The sequence below is a fragment of the Protobothrops mucrosquamatus genome, unplaced genomic scaffold (genome assembly GCF_001527695.2).
Source record: "Protobothrops mucrosquamatus isolate PMUCROS unplaced genomic scaffold, P.Mucros_1.0 scaffold28, whole genome shotgun sequence".
Taxonomy (NCBI): Eukaryota; Metazoa; Chordata; class Lepidosauria; order Squamata; family Viperidae; genus Protobothrops; species Protobothrops mucrosquamatus.
In genome coordinates, this window is record NW_015386413.1 from 3,229,497 (window position 1) to 3,244,101 (window position 14,605).

The 14,605-nt window shown below is 41.9% G+C and overlaps 1 protein-coding gene across 1 annotated transcript in view; it reads left to right on the forward strand.

Moving 5' to 3' along the window:
• Nucleotides 1-2,699: 2,699 nt before the first annotated feature.
• Nucleotides 2,700-14,605, forward strand: part of FGFRL1 (fibroblast growth factor receptor like 1) — an 89,421-nt gene continuing 77,515 nt past the window's right edge. The window contains exons 1-2 of the mRNA XM_015811066.1: nucleotides 2,700-2,724; nucleotides 4,279-4,551. Of these exons, the coding sequence (XP_015666552.1) occupies nucleotides 2,700-2,724; nucleotides 4,279-4,551 (298 nt within the window). The remainder of the gene's footprint in view (nucleotides 2,725-4,278; nucleotides 4,552-14,605) is intronic.

Genomic DNA, 14,605 nt, shown 5'->3' on the forward strand with positions numbered 1-14,605 from the left:
CCCAGAATTCCTCAGCCAGCCTCCATTTTGTTTGTTAGATTTAAGACAGGGGTCTTCCAACTTGGCCCTTTTAGGACTTGTGGACTTCAAGAGGGTCTTAAGGAGTCGGTCGGAGGTAAAACAAACAATCTAAATTCTGTCCCCAGAAGGTTGAACCGGGAAAATCCTGACCACCTGAAGTTGAGGGTCTTAAGGAGTGGGTCGGGAAAAAAACGACTTTAGTTACGAATTCTACTGAACAGGGACTGAAAGACAAAGGTCTGGTGTCGTAGGTAGGGTGTCGCCTCCGCGTAAATGAATCATCTGTTGTCCCGTGTTTTTAATGGATGGCTTACAAAAGGCCTTCGCCCTTCTCCAATAGCTCACAACTCACACAAAACACCACCAGGGATCCTTCTCTGGTTTCTTTCGAGTAAACCTCCTAAGAGGGGGTTCCAGTCTTTTCAGATCTAAAATGGTAGCAGAACCGATCCCTGGTGGCCCAAAGACAGTTGATATAGTCCATTGTCTTTTACAGTTTTAGGCTCTGAAGTCTTAAAGCAATTTTCTCTCTTTAGTGGCATGTTATTTGCAAAGCATGCATAAAAACGGAGGCTCAGTCACACAATTGCCGGCGCCATCTTGATTTTTTTGACCTCCTTGCCATAGATACTTCTAGTTACATGTTCCTCAGACTCTCCTTTGATCTCACTAGGACCTACGTGTAGCTTTCCGTACTTTCTGTTGCCAAGAGGACCCGAATCGGAAACTCTGAAAGAGAAGGAACTATTTTTCAGAGACCTTATTTAAGTTGGAAAGCATTTAGTTTCCAATTCATGGCAAAAATAATAATAATAATAATAATGGGTTTTTTTGGATAGATGTTGCTGTTAGGTGCTCTGCAGACGGAATAAAAACCCTTCATTTGATTTAAAAATATACTTTCTGCTTCCTTGGCCTTCATAGCCACAGTGAGCGCAGGTGTGTTTCCATATGAATAAGGGTGGCCATTTGATCTGATCTTAAGTTCAAAAGCGTTTGGCGTTTAAGCCGTTTTTTAAAAATCTGTAAATGGTTTAAATGATGTCTTAAAGTTCTGTTTGATTTGATTGGGGATTATTATGCTTTATTTTATTTTTATGAGTCTTGCCCGCCCCTCCAAATATATATAATTAAATTTATTTGCTGCCCCACCTTATTTTGAAATAACTCTGGGCAGCTTACAGCATAAAAAAACTTTAAAATCATTCCCCCCCCCCTTTTCTTACTTTTTGGCGACTCCAAAGGTGATAGAAATGAAAACGTAGAATGGATCCGGCCTCCTTTGTGTATGTGTGACATCGTTACTTAAATATGAACTTCTCCATAGAACTGGCTAAAATGGATATAAATAAATGTGTCCCATGTGATTTTTATATGCTGTCACTAACTTTCAGGATAGGTTCAAGGTATTATTACAGTAAACTGTATTTATTTATTTGATTGGTATAGAACATAGAACATCGTCAGAGTTGGAAGGAACTTTGGAGGTCTTCTAGACCAACCCCCTGCTCAAGCAGGAGACCCTATGCCATTTCAGACAAATGGCTGTCCAGTCTCTTCTTAAAAACTTCCAGTGTTGGAGCATTCACCGCTTCTGGAGGCAGGTTGTTCCACTGGTTACTTGTTCTAACTATCAGAAAGTTTATCCTTAGTTCTAGGTTGCTTCTCTCCTTGATTAGTTTCCATCCGTTGCTGCTTGTCCGGCCTTCTGGTGCTTTGGAGAGTAGCTTGACTCCCTCTTCTTTGGGGCAGCCCCTGAGATATTGGAAGACTGCTATCATGTCCTCCATAGACCTTGTTTTCATTAAACTAGACATACCCAATTCCTGCCACCGTTCTTCATCTGAAATATACTGTAGATGAGGGGATGTTCTGTTATTGTGTTAAGAATAAAAAGGGAATTCAGAAGACTTTGGATTAGCAAGCTGTCTGAATACAGCCAGCCATTTCCAGTAATTATTATTAATAATAATGTTGGAAGGGACCTTGGAGGTCATCTAGTCCGACCCCCTGCTCAGGCAGGAAACCCTATACCATTTCAGACAAATGGCTGTCCAGTCTCTTCTTAAAAACTTCCAGTGTTGGAGCATTCACCGCTTCTGGAGGCAGGTGGTTCCACTGGTTAATTGTTCTAACTGTCAGGAAGTTTCTCCTTAGTTCCAGGTTGCTTTTCTCCTTGATGAGTTTCCATCCATTGCTTCTTGTCCTGCCTTCAGGGGCTTTGGAGAATAGTTTGACTCCCTCTTCTTTGGGGCAGCCCCTGAGATATTGGCACGCTGCTGTCATGTCACCCCTGGTCCTTCTCTTCCTTAGATTAGACATACCCAATTCGTGCCACCGTTCTTCACCTGAAGTATAGATGAGGAACATCAATTAAATAATAATTGAAAGCGACATTCCTTTGAAATACCATATGACTTAATGAGTTGATCCCGACAGCTGGGAAACTTCGTTCTGGTATTGAGCAATAATCATTCTCATTTGATTTCAGAATTCTCCTCCTGTGCAAGATTTTTGCCTTTTTTACATGCCTTTTTAAAGAAGAGCAGTCCCAAATGAAGTGGCTAGATCCAGTGGGTCAGTAACCGGGAAAGACATCGGTACGCTTTTAATATTTCAGCATAGAATGCAGCTAATTTTCCCCCATCTGTGTCAGAAGAGCAGAAACTAAATTCAAGATGGGTCAGCTGTTCCTTGTGACAGGTGGATTTTTTTTTCTCTCCTCTTTTTAAATAACCAGACTAGGCAAGTATTCCCGTTGTGGTCCCAAGTAAGGGAACTAAATCCGTCCATTTGTCTGCTTCTCTTTAAGCCCAGGCATTGAAACCAATTTAATTATCCTAAACCTTTGCTTATTGTGTTCTGTCAAATTTATGCTAGCTTGCGACTTGCTTACCCTGAAATATTTGTGCTCCTTATTGTCACCTGGAACACAATAAAGGCAGTGTTGTAAAGACAGAACAAAACTGCAAATTCCTTACATAGGATTCAGCCCCCCCCCCCAAATTACAGGCGTTGAAAAACAACGTGGATCTGGTTTTCACTGGGGGATTAAGGAGGGTGTCACAATTAAGAGTGTACATTGGGGTCCATGATTGATTCCTAGCCATGGATGGTGGAAGGCAGAGAGTAGGGAAGGAGAAATTGTGAATGTCACTTTGAAGAGGGCTTCTTGTAAATGCTGCAATGTACTTACTTACACAGAAGACGATTCGGGGACCGGAAGTTAAAACAAAGGATAAACGGTTGCAAGAATTGGGTATGTCTGGTTTAATGCGGACAAGGACTAGGGGCGACGTGATAGCAGTCTTCCAATATTATTTGAGGGGCTGCCACAAAGGAGAAGGGGGTGTCAATCTATTTTCCAAAGCACCTGAGGGAAGGACAAGAAGCAACGGATGGAAACTAATCAAGGAGAGAAGCAACCTAGAACTAAGGAGAAACTTCCTGACAATAAGAACAATCGATCAGTGGAATGGCTTTGCCTACAGAGGTTGTGGGTGCTCCATCACTGGAGGTTTTTAAGAAGAAACTAGGCAGCCATTTGTCCAGCATGGTGTAGGATCTCCTGCTTGAGCTTGGGGTTGGACTAGAAGACCTCCAAGGTCCCTTCCAACTCCGTTATTCTTTTATTAAGTCCACGACCGTGTTGATGTGAAAACAAAAATACCATGTATAGGTAGCCCTCGCTTAGCAATCATGGAAGGATCAGTTATTGCAGGGGTCTTCAAACTTGGCTGCTTTAAGACTTGTGGACTTTCAATTCCCAGAATTCCTCAGCCAGCCATGGCTGGCTGAGGAATTCTGGGAATTGAAGCCCACAAGTCTTAAAGCAGCCAAGTTTGAAGACCCCTAAATTATTGAGTCTTAGTGCCGATGATTGATATCATTGATATTATGATTGATATTATGATTGATACATCATTGATATTATGAGAAAAATGTAACAAAGATGCTGATATTCAATTGTGTATTTACTAATAACAATAAGAATTGTATTTTCCTACTGTGGGAAAACAGGTGCTATTGGAAGAAAAGAGGAAACATTGCATGGTGTAATACTGGATCTAGATTGAAGAAGTTAATATAGACCACTGAATTACTAATGGACCCAGACAACACGTTGTCTATTAAGTATTTGATCAGAAGTGACTGATTTCCATGTTTACGTAATCCATGTAAAACATCTCATCGTTGTATCTTCTGCTTCCAGCCCATCACCAAATAACGTATGGATTTCCTTCTTTCTTCTTCCAGGCCCACCCAGAATTGCCGACAAAGTGATCCACCGGCAATCTGTGAGGTTAGGAAGAACCATCAAGCTTTTGTGTCCGGTCGAAGGTGACCCTCCGCCTCTCACGATGTGGACGAAAGACGGGCGGACCATCCACAGTGGGTGGACGAGGTTCCGCGTCCTTCAACAAGGCCTGAAGATCAAGGAAGTGGAGACCGAGGATGCGGGGACCTATATCTGCAAAGCCACCAACGGTTTTGGCAGCATGAACGTGAACTATACGCTCATTGTGATCGGTGAGTGGAGAGAAAGTTCACCCTGCTCCGTGTAGGGCGAGATTGGCCTGTGATATTTCCAGTCCTGTAAATAATCTACCAGCCTCTAGTCAAACTCGTTTGTCCCAAGGTTTGTGTGGCAGTGGGGGGGTGTTGCACATCTCCCTACTGCTGTGGGTTGCGTCAAGATAAGATTAGCCAAGGCTGGGGCCAAAGGGTAGGAATAAACAGTCGGGATGGAGACACAGATCCCTGGCCGGAAAAGTTGGGTGATAAGAAGAGGTCACCCCAGTCTTTGTGGCCTCTTTCCTCAATCTTTACTCAACTGTGTGTTTCAGTCTCCACAGCAAGGACACACGATTCCTGGTATCATCAGAAATAACAATAGGTGCGGGAATTATTTACCAACTTGGCAGGAAGCCGAAATGTTTCGTGTTCCTATCAGAGTTTTTGAAAAAAAGGACAACTGCACTCGTTGTCCCGTCATAAGATGCAGAGTTGAAAAAAGGAGGAGGTGGTGGGTTTTGTCTTACACTACACAGCATTCGGTTTATCACTCTTTATCACACTTTTCTTGGAGCCCATAAAACAAATCACTCTAAGTAAGCAGGGCTATCTATCCATTCCCTCAAATTCTACCCTGCCCTCAAAGCTGGAGTGACTTTTGTGGTAAGTTCTCCGACTCAAGTTTCCTTGATTACACCCAATGGCCTTTTTGCCTTCTGTGGTCAATGCTCAGATCCATTCTCCTGCTTTGGCTTCAGATTCTTTCTGTTATGATTTTAGGTCCAAATCCCAGAAATCTTATGCTGCTCTGTTTTAGGGGGACAAGGGGGTAGCAGAATTTCTTCTCGTGGTGGAGAGCTTGATAGACTTTGTGGTTTACCACAAGACTCGAGATGCTAATTATAGCAGAGAGACTGGTCTGCTATTTAATCAGAATTAACATTCTTTGGATTAAGGACAAGAGTCTTGTTATCCTGCACAAGAGTCCATTATCCTGCAAAATTACCTATCTTCCCTTAAAAAAACAAACGTCCACAAGAATATGCAACTTGTATTTAAAATAATCCACTTAAGTCCTTTGCTTTGGCAAGTACTGAATGGTCTTTTGTCGTCACCATTTCTTTAAAAAAAAAAAAACCACTGGTCATTCAGCAGTGGCTTATGGAAGGCGAATTGGCACCCTAAAACCTGCCTGCAGGTTTTATAGTAATTGATAAATGTTAGAGGACAACTATCAAATCAAAACCTTTGAAGGACTTTTGTTTCTAATACTTTAATGAATGGAGAAAATCTGAAAAGCAGGATTTAAAAAAAATAATAAGATAGGATAGCTAGGATGAGATGAGATGACTTTTATTGCATTTTTTACTCTGAGCACACTGGCCCACATAAAAAATGAAATTCTATTGCCTGCTCTCAAAAGAACATATATATCTACCCATACCCACACACAACACACATGTACACATGTACACATACACACATATACCACCCCATATATATGCATATGTATATAATAATAATAATATATTATTATTGATCATCGCACAGTCAGCCAGATGTTCAGACTGGATTTGGCATTTTGTCTACCTATCGAGTCCTTACCCAGGACCTGGGATAGGCAGATGTGGGTGTTTGATGGTATTACAGATATCGTCGCAGGATGGAAGCAGTTCCTAGTAAGGCCGCCTTTTGCAATTGACTAATGGCGAATCTGTCAATGTCGATGATGGTGTCCAAGAGGTGCTCCAGTTGTTTTGGGATTGCAGCCAAGGCACCTATGACTATTGGTACTACCCTTGCTTGCCTTTGCCACAATCTTTCTGTTTCTATTTGTAGGTCTTTGTATTTTGTGATCTTCTCCAGTTCTTTCTCCTCTATTCTGCTGTCTCCAGGCACTGCCACGTCCACTATCCAGACTTTTTTGTCTATTATTATTATTATTATTATTATTATTATTATTATTATTATTATTATTATTATTATTATTATTATTATTATTATTATTATTATTATTATTATTATTATTATTATTAAAGTTGGAAGGGACCTTGGAGGTCATCTAGTCCAACCCCCTGCTCAGGCAGGAAACCCTACACCATTTCAGACAGATGGCTGTCCAGTCTCTTCTTAAAAACTTCCAGTGTTGGAGCATTCACCGCTTCTGGAGGCAGGTTGTTCCTTCCACTGGTTAATTGTTCTCACTGTCAGGAAGTTTCTCCTGAGTTCCAGGTTGCTTCTCTCCTTGATTAGTTTCCATCCGTTGCTTCTTGTCCTGCCTTCAGGCGCTTTGGAGAATAGCTTGACTCCCTCTTCTTTGGGGCAGCCCCTGAGATATATGCAGGGCTTTTTTTTCTCATAGAACGCCCAGAACGGAGTTCCAGCACCTTTTTTGGATGGAACCTTATAGGGTAGGCAAGGCAGGTTGTATGATGTGTGTGAGTTCCTGCACCTTTTTTTTTTTTAAAGAAAAAAAGCACTATGTACAGTATGTGTATGTGTATATATATAATATGTATATGTATATGTATAAATATTAATCATTGTCCGTTTTGAATACATAGCGAAAAAAGAGTCTTGAGAGTTAAGGTTGATATTATATGGTACGAAGCTATTACAGAATCTAATTGTTCTGCTTCGGATACTGCAAAGCCCCCTCCCAGAAGATAACAAGAAGAGGGTATGTAGCATCCCAGACAATCTTGCAGACCCTGCTCAAGCAACAATTATATGCCATGTCCTGGATGGAAGGGAGGGAACTGCCCATGATTCTTTTCTGCTGTCCTCACCACTCTCAGCACCGCCTTCCTGTCTGAAGCAGGGATGTTTCCAAACCAGACTGTGATGCTGTATGACAGGATGCTCTCGGTCGTCCCTCTGTAGAAAGTGGTGAGGACAGGGGAAGGAAGATGTGCTTTTCTCATGCGACGTAGAAAAAGCAGGTGCTGTTGAGGGACGAAAGTATGATAGTGTATTGTCTCTTAACTCCGTGGGTATCAACACGTCTTCTTTCGTTTTTCAAGTAGTGTTCTTCTCTTTGAATAAGACTTCTGTTTTATGAATTACAGTAGTGAAAATGAATACAAACTGAAGTTAGAGAAAGAGGAGAGAATGGAAAGAAATAATTAAAAGTGCAGGAAGAAAAGAAAAAGAGAAGAAAAATAAAAAGAAACAGAATAATAGCGGAAGATGAAAGAAATATGTAAAGAGGCGATTCCCAATCTTCATCACAACAAGTGTAGATAAATTGAATAATTCTTCGGCATATATTGGTCACCCTTCTGATGCCCAACTACACAAACTAGAGTGGTGGAGGAGTGTTTTTAAGGGATTGTGTAGATTGTTACACAGATTTTCTATCAAGTATGATGTGCTGTTGGATGCAGAAAAGAAAAAACAGGGCATGTTTTCAATATTAATTAATTTTCAATAGGAAGCAAAAATCAAGAACCTCAGACTGAAAGGAAGGAAATTCAAAAATCACATTAGAAAGTCTGACTTCACAGAAGGACTAAGTGGAAGCTTGGAACCAACTTTCAGCAGAAACTTTAAATATGCTTGGGATAAACACATACCCATCGTCCGACAATAAATAAATAAATATAGAATAAAAATGGTAATAGAATAAAAAACAACAATTAATTACAAAGAAAAACAGAAAAGAAACCTCAAGAGGGCAGACTTGATGGGTTTTTTTTTTCTTCCGCTGTCAGTTTTCTAGCTTTCTACCTTGCTCTATTTCTGAAAAAGGGGGAAATTTAATGAATTTTCCTACAGCACCCCTTTCTGTGTTTCATGTACAGGTTGTCCTTGACTTACAACCTTTGGTCTGTTCTGAGTTGTGACGGCAGGGAACAGGCGACTTTGTGACTGACCACAACTGTTGCAGCATCCCCGTGGTCAGGTGATCAAAATTCAGAGGCTTGGCAACTGACATGGACTTAGGACAGTTGCAGCCTCCGAGGGTCAAAGCCCCTCTCTGAGGCCGGTGAAGAAGCATGAAATCTGAATAATAAACAAATAAATCTCCATTTGTGAACTTCCAGCTGACTTCCAACAGGCAAACTCAACGGGGGAAGCCAGATTCATTTAACGTCCATGTGTGATTCACTTAACAGCCATGGATTCATTTAACAGCCATGTGATCCACTTGGCAACCTGTGCAGGAGGCAAGCAGCATCTTAGATGTGGCCACTGGCCCTATTAACTTCCTTTTGTTTGTTTGAGTGTTAAAGTCAAGCTTCCCTTCGTCCACGTGTTGTCTTTTCCTTTCTTTATGTCTCATAACTAATTCTTTTTCTCGTGCACCGGGGTGATTTGATTTTTCTGACTTGTTTCACAGCACAACTTACCAGCACTTGGTTTCTTTGCCAACAAAAATCTCTTTTACTTTGAATCCATTTCTTCTCTTCTCCCCCCCTCCCTGCTTCCCTTACTCTCCATTCTAATATGGGAGTTCCGTTAAAAAAGGTGATGACACCTGTTGGCAATTTAAAGGAAAGAAAAAAGCCGTATTTTTTTTTCCACGGATACGAGCATGAAATTCATACATCTAGGTACATGTCTGCAGTTTCGTCAGCATATTCCATTCTGTGGTAGACAAAATGCAAAGCAGAAAATCCTGCCCGGGTAAATTTAGACCCCCGAAAGACATATGGAGATGTTTAACCCACAATTCCTTGCAGATGTTCTGTGACTGCCATTACATCTACGCCTGCATAATTATATTTATTATTAGCATGAAAAGAAAACAAGGCTCTCAAATGCTCTTGACATCCGAGGGATTGTTGGATCGAATCCATATAAGGGGAGTCCTTTCCATTTAGTGATAGAAATCAAATCGCTGTCTGAGCTAAACCTCTGTCTGAATTGGATGATCAGAGCGCCCCATCAGTCAAAACAGATGTTGTCAGCAGAAGTTGTGTTTGAGATGCAGAAAACGTGCTTTTTTTGGGGGGGGGGATGATGGTCTATCTCAGTGGTTTTTAACCTGATAATAACTTAGAATGTGAAGGATGTGTGTATATAATGTATGTTTTTACTTGTGTGTAGTGTGTAGTGTAGTGTAGATGCTTGCTCCCGGTGAAGAAAGCCATGGCAAATCTAGACAGCATACTAAAAAGCAGAGACATCACCCTGCCAACAAAAGTGTGTATAGTCAAGGCCGTGGTTTTCCCATTTGCAATGTAGGGCTGTGAAAGTTGGACCACAAGAAAGGCTGAGTGCCAAAGAATGGATGCCTTTGAACTCTGGTGCTGGAGAAGACTCCTGCAAGTCCCCTGGACTGCAAGGCCATCCAACCGGTCAGTCCTAGAGGAGATCAACCTTGACTGCTCTTTAGAAGGCCAGATCCTGAAGTGGAAACTCAAGTACTTTGGCCACCTAATGAGAAGGAAGGACTCCCTGGAGAAGAGCCTGATGCTGGGAAAGATGGAGGGCAACAGAAGAAGATGACAGAGAAGGAGGTGGCAGGATGGAGTCCCTGAAGCAGGAGGCGTGAGCTTCAATGGACTCCAGAAGATGGTAGAGGACAGGAAGGCCTGGAGGAACGTGGTCCATGGGGTGCGATGGGTCGGACACGACTTCGCAACTAACAACAAGTGTGCACTGTGGACAGCATTAATTTTGTTGTGAGATACACAACGAAAATAAAGCTATTCTATTTAAGGTGTGTGGACTTTCAGCTCCTGGTCAACATGAAGTACACTCATCTTGGGCAGACTGGACCCCAGATCTGGAAGGCACCAGGAGACAGCATCTATCTATATAGTTGTGTTATCTTTTTTTTTTATTTTTGAGGAGCAAATGCAGCCAATGCCTTTAAAAAAACTTGAACAATACAATGAATTTAACCAATTGTCTACGGAGACTCTCCGTCATCCAGGTCCTGGTTGTTCCAAAGTTGCTTTTTTCTGGAGGCAACTGGACTTTCTTGTTTTCTCTTTGAAGACGTTTCGCTTCTCATCCAAGAAGCTTCTTCGGCTCTGACTGGATGGTGGGGAGTGGAAAGATTGAACAGCTGTCTGCAAGGAGTATCAATCCTTCCATTCCCCCACCATCCAGTCAGAGCTGAAGAAGCTTCTGGGATGAGAAGCGAAACATCTTCAACAAAAAACAAGGAAGTCCAGTTGCCTCATGAAAAAAAGCACCTGTGGGACAGTGGGTCCATTAAGGCACTCTGAATTGTCTAACACTTGCTGAAAATTCCATTTAAATAGATGGAAAATGTCAGTCTCTCTCTTTCTCTCTTCCCACATCTTAAAATCATCTCTATTAAGATGTCTGTTTCCTGTGATATATTTCTTAGTGCAGTCTTTCCCAACCTTGGCAATTTTAAGAAAGGTGGACTTCAACTCCCAAATTGTCCAGTCAGATCACAATCATGTGATCAAAATTCAGAGGCTTGGCAACTGACTCATATTTATGACGGTTGCAGTATCCCAGGGTAATGTGATTCCCTGCTGACAAATAAAGTCAAATCCGGAAGGCAGATTCCCTTAACATCCGTGTTGCTCACTTAATAACTGCAGTGATTCATTTAACAACTGTGGCAAGAAAGGTCGTAAAATGAGGCAAACCCCATTTTAACAAATGTCTCAGTGAGCAACAGAATTTCTGGGTCCATGATGGTCATACGTTGACTGCTCATTCTTTCATTATTGATGATGGTTGACTGTAAAACTAGCCATCGTTCTGATATTTTCATTGTCAATTCCAAGCCTGGTTTTTCTAACTGCTGCCTTAGTTTGGTCTTCTTTATATTTAATTTTAACTTTTTTTCACGATGCCCCATGACTTTTATCACTAGGTTTTTGCATTTTTGCTATCAAGTTAAGTGTCATCAGCTTTCAAGTCATTTTTCATGCAGGTTTCAGCTTCTGGTTTCAATAGAATGTGAAGAATTAATAATAATAATAATAATAATGATAAAGTTGGAAGGGACCTTGGAGGTCATCTAGTCCAATCCCCCGCTCAGGCAGGAAACCCTATACCATTTCGGACAAATGGCTGTCCAGTCTCTTCTTAAAAACTTCCAGTGCTGGAGCATTCACCGCTTCTGGAGGCAGGTAGTTCCCCTGGCTAATTGTTCTCACTGTCAGGAAGTTTCTCCTTAGTTCCAGGTTGCTTCTCTCCTTGGTTAGTTTCCATCCGTTGCTTCTCGTCCTGCCTTCTGGTGCTTTGGAAAATAGCTTGACTCCCTCTTCTTTGGGGCAGCCCCTGAGATCTTGGAAGACTGCTATCATGTCCCCCCTCGTCCTTCTCTTCTTTGAATCCCCTTTCTTAAAAAAAAAGGATTTCAGAACTCAAGTTTGTTTTCATCCCAATAAAAAATGATCTGTTTATAGGAAGGACAGTTTCGCCCAGCCTACTTATTTTACGTTAATCCACATTTTTAAACGTGCTGTGAGTGTTTACATTACATCGCTGCAAATAACAGCCTCAAAAAGTCCACATGGACTTTCCCTATCAAAAGCTCCAGTTTCTTGTTGATGTGTGAGCAGCTTGAGGCATATGAAAAGATTTTCTTTGTTCCAAACACTTCGTCTTACAACTTAAGCCACTGCTTCTTTCTTTAAATAAGAGTGCGACCTTTTAGCCTATTAATTATGATAGATTTATTATACATTAACATTGAGATTGTGCTGTGTTCATTACATCATGGACGTTCCACCACCCCATGACCGTAGTTTATTTCTGTTGTCGTCTTCATAGCTTTTGGGTGTCCTTCTGTTTATGATTTGTGCATATGACTTCGCAGCTGTACAACTCCGGGGTTGAGAAATCAAAATGTTGAAAGGAGGGCCTCACCAGTCAAACTGCATCATCCATAACAATCCCTTAAATAGGAGCCAGCCGTGTGCTGCAGCTGCCAAAAAGGCCAACACAGTGCTGGGCTGCATTAACAGAGGGACAGAATCAAGATCACGTGAAGTGTTAATATCACTTTACAATGCCTTAGTAAGGCCACACTTGGAATACTGCATCCAGTTTTGGTCACCACGATGTAAAAAAGATGTTGAGACTCTAGAAAGAGTACAGAGAAGAGCAACAAAGATGATTAGGGGACTGGAGGCTAAAGCATATAAGGAATGGTGGCTGGAATTGGGGATGTCTAGTTTAACGAAGAGAAGGACGAGGGGGGACATGATAGCAGCGTTCCAGTATCTCAGGGGCTGCCCCAAAGAAGAGAGAGTCAAGCTATTCTCCAAGGCGCCTGAAGGCAGGACGAGAAGCAACGGATGGAAACTGATCAAGGAGAGAAGCAACCTAGAACTAAGGAGAAACTTCCTGACAGTGAGAACAATTAACCAGTGGAACAGCCTGCCTCCAGAAGCGGTGAATGCTCCAACACTGGAAGTAAAATTCTTCTCTGACCTGTCGGTAAACAGGCTTTACCATATCCCAAAGGACGGACTCGTCCCCCAACCTGAGCTACTGGAGGTTCCAGGGAAGGTTGAAATGATAATAATAATAATAATAATAATAATAATAATAATAATAATAATAATAATAATAATATATTATTATTATTATTATTATTATTATTATTATTATTATGCCAGCTTTCTTTGACTGCATGAGATAGGAGAAGATGGCCATCCATCCATCCATCCATCCTTCTCCTTCGAAGTAAGCAGAATAATATAATAACTCACGACCGCAGGGAACACAATGCATTGTTTCCCATTCCTTCCAAGGCCTTTTGCTTTTTGCCCAAATAAACCTTGGATTCTATGATTCTGCAAAGAATGTCGGAACAAGAATCCCAAAGGAGCTTTTTTCCAGAAGGCAATTGGATGGACTCCCTTGCTTTTCTTTCCTTGAAAACATTTTGCTTCTCATTCAAGAAGCTTCTTTAGCTCTTGAGTTCTGGGTGAGAAGATAAATGTTTTCCAAGGAAAAAACATTAGAAAGTCCAGTTGCCTTTTGTAAAAGCCTCTTTGGGACAACCATGACCTTGGATGACCAAGGAATCTCCTTAGACATTGGAAGAAGAGAACAATCTAGGCCAGGGGTCTTCAAACGTGGCCCTTTTATGACTGGTGGACTTCAACTCCCAGAATTCCTGAGCCAGCCACGCTGAGGGGAAAGGGAGAGGTTTCCAAGCTGAGCCAGGCTGGCTCAGGAATTCTGGGAGTTGAAGTTCACAAGTCATGAGGGGGCCGTAGTTCCCCCATGCTGGCTCAGGAATTCTGGGAGTTGAAGTCCACCAGTCATAAAAGAGCCAAGGTTGCCTACTCCTGATTTAGTCATACCTGGCTGCCTGGAGGTGTCTGTTGATATTGGTATCTAAGTGCAATTTCCCTCAAAGGACTTTAACACCGAAGGGTCTGCTCTATTTCGATGCTCTGTGCTGCTTCAGGAGTGAAGCTAAAAATGCTGTTGGTCCAAATTAAGACTTCAATAAACGTCACTGGGTGTTTAGTATTTTAGGAGCGTCTCTCTCTCTCTCTCTCTCTCTCTCTCTTTTCCCTTGTAAAATAGCTAGCTGAGTGTGAGGTTTAATGGGTATTTGGCAGATTGATTTAGGAAGCATCCATCCTTTCAAGCTGGTGCTGGCCTAGTTCAGCCGAATGGGACAGTGAAAGGAAGCATCTGGAATTCATTCAAGGAGCTGATTCTAAGTAAACTTTAAATGTATGTTGATTTCCTTAGTAGTGGCTTTCCTCAGGCTACTACCAGGCTTAACTAATGTTGTCATGTAGGATAGAACTAATGATAAAAGCACAGCAAATATAGACGGTCCAGTCTCCTCCTCCTCCTCCTCCTCCTCCTCCTCCTTTGCGGAAAATATAATATACACACTTGCCTATAACTTTATCAATGAATCAACCAATCAGATTTATTCATTCATTTGTTCCGTGCCGCTAAAGACAAAGCAGCTGATTCTTCTTGTTGTTGTTAGTTGCAAAGTCGTGTCCGACCCACCGCGACCCCATGGACCACGTTCCTCCAGGCCTTCCTGTCCTCTGCCATCTTCTGGAGTCCATTGAAGCTCCCGCCTCCTGCTTCAGGGACTCCCTCCAGCCACCTCCTTCTCTGTCATTGTCCCCTTCTTCTCTTGCCC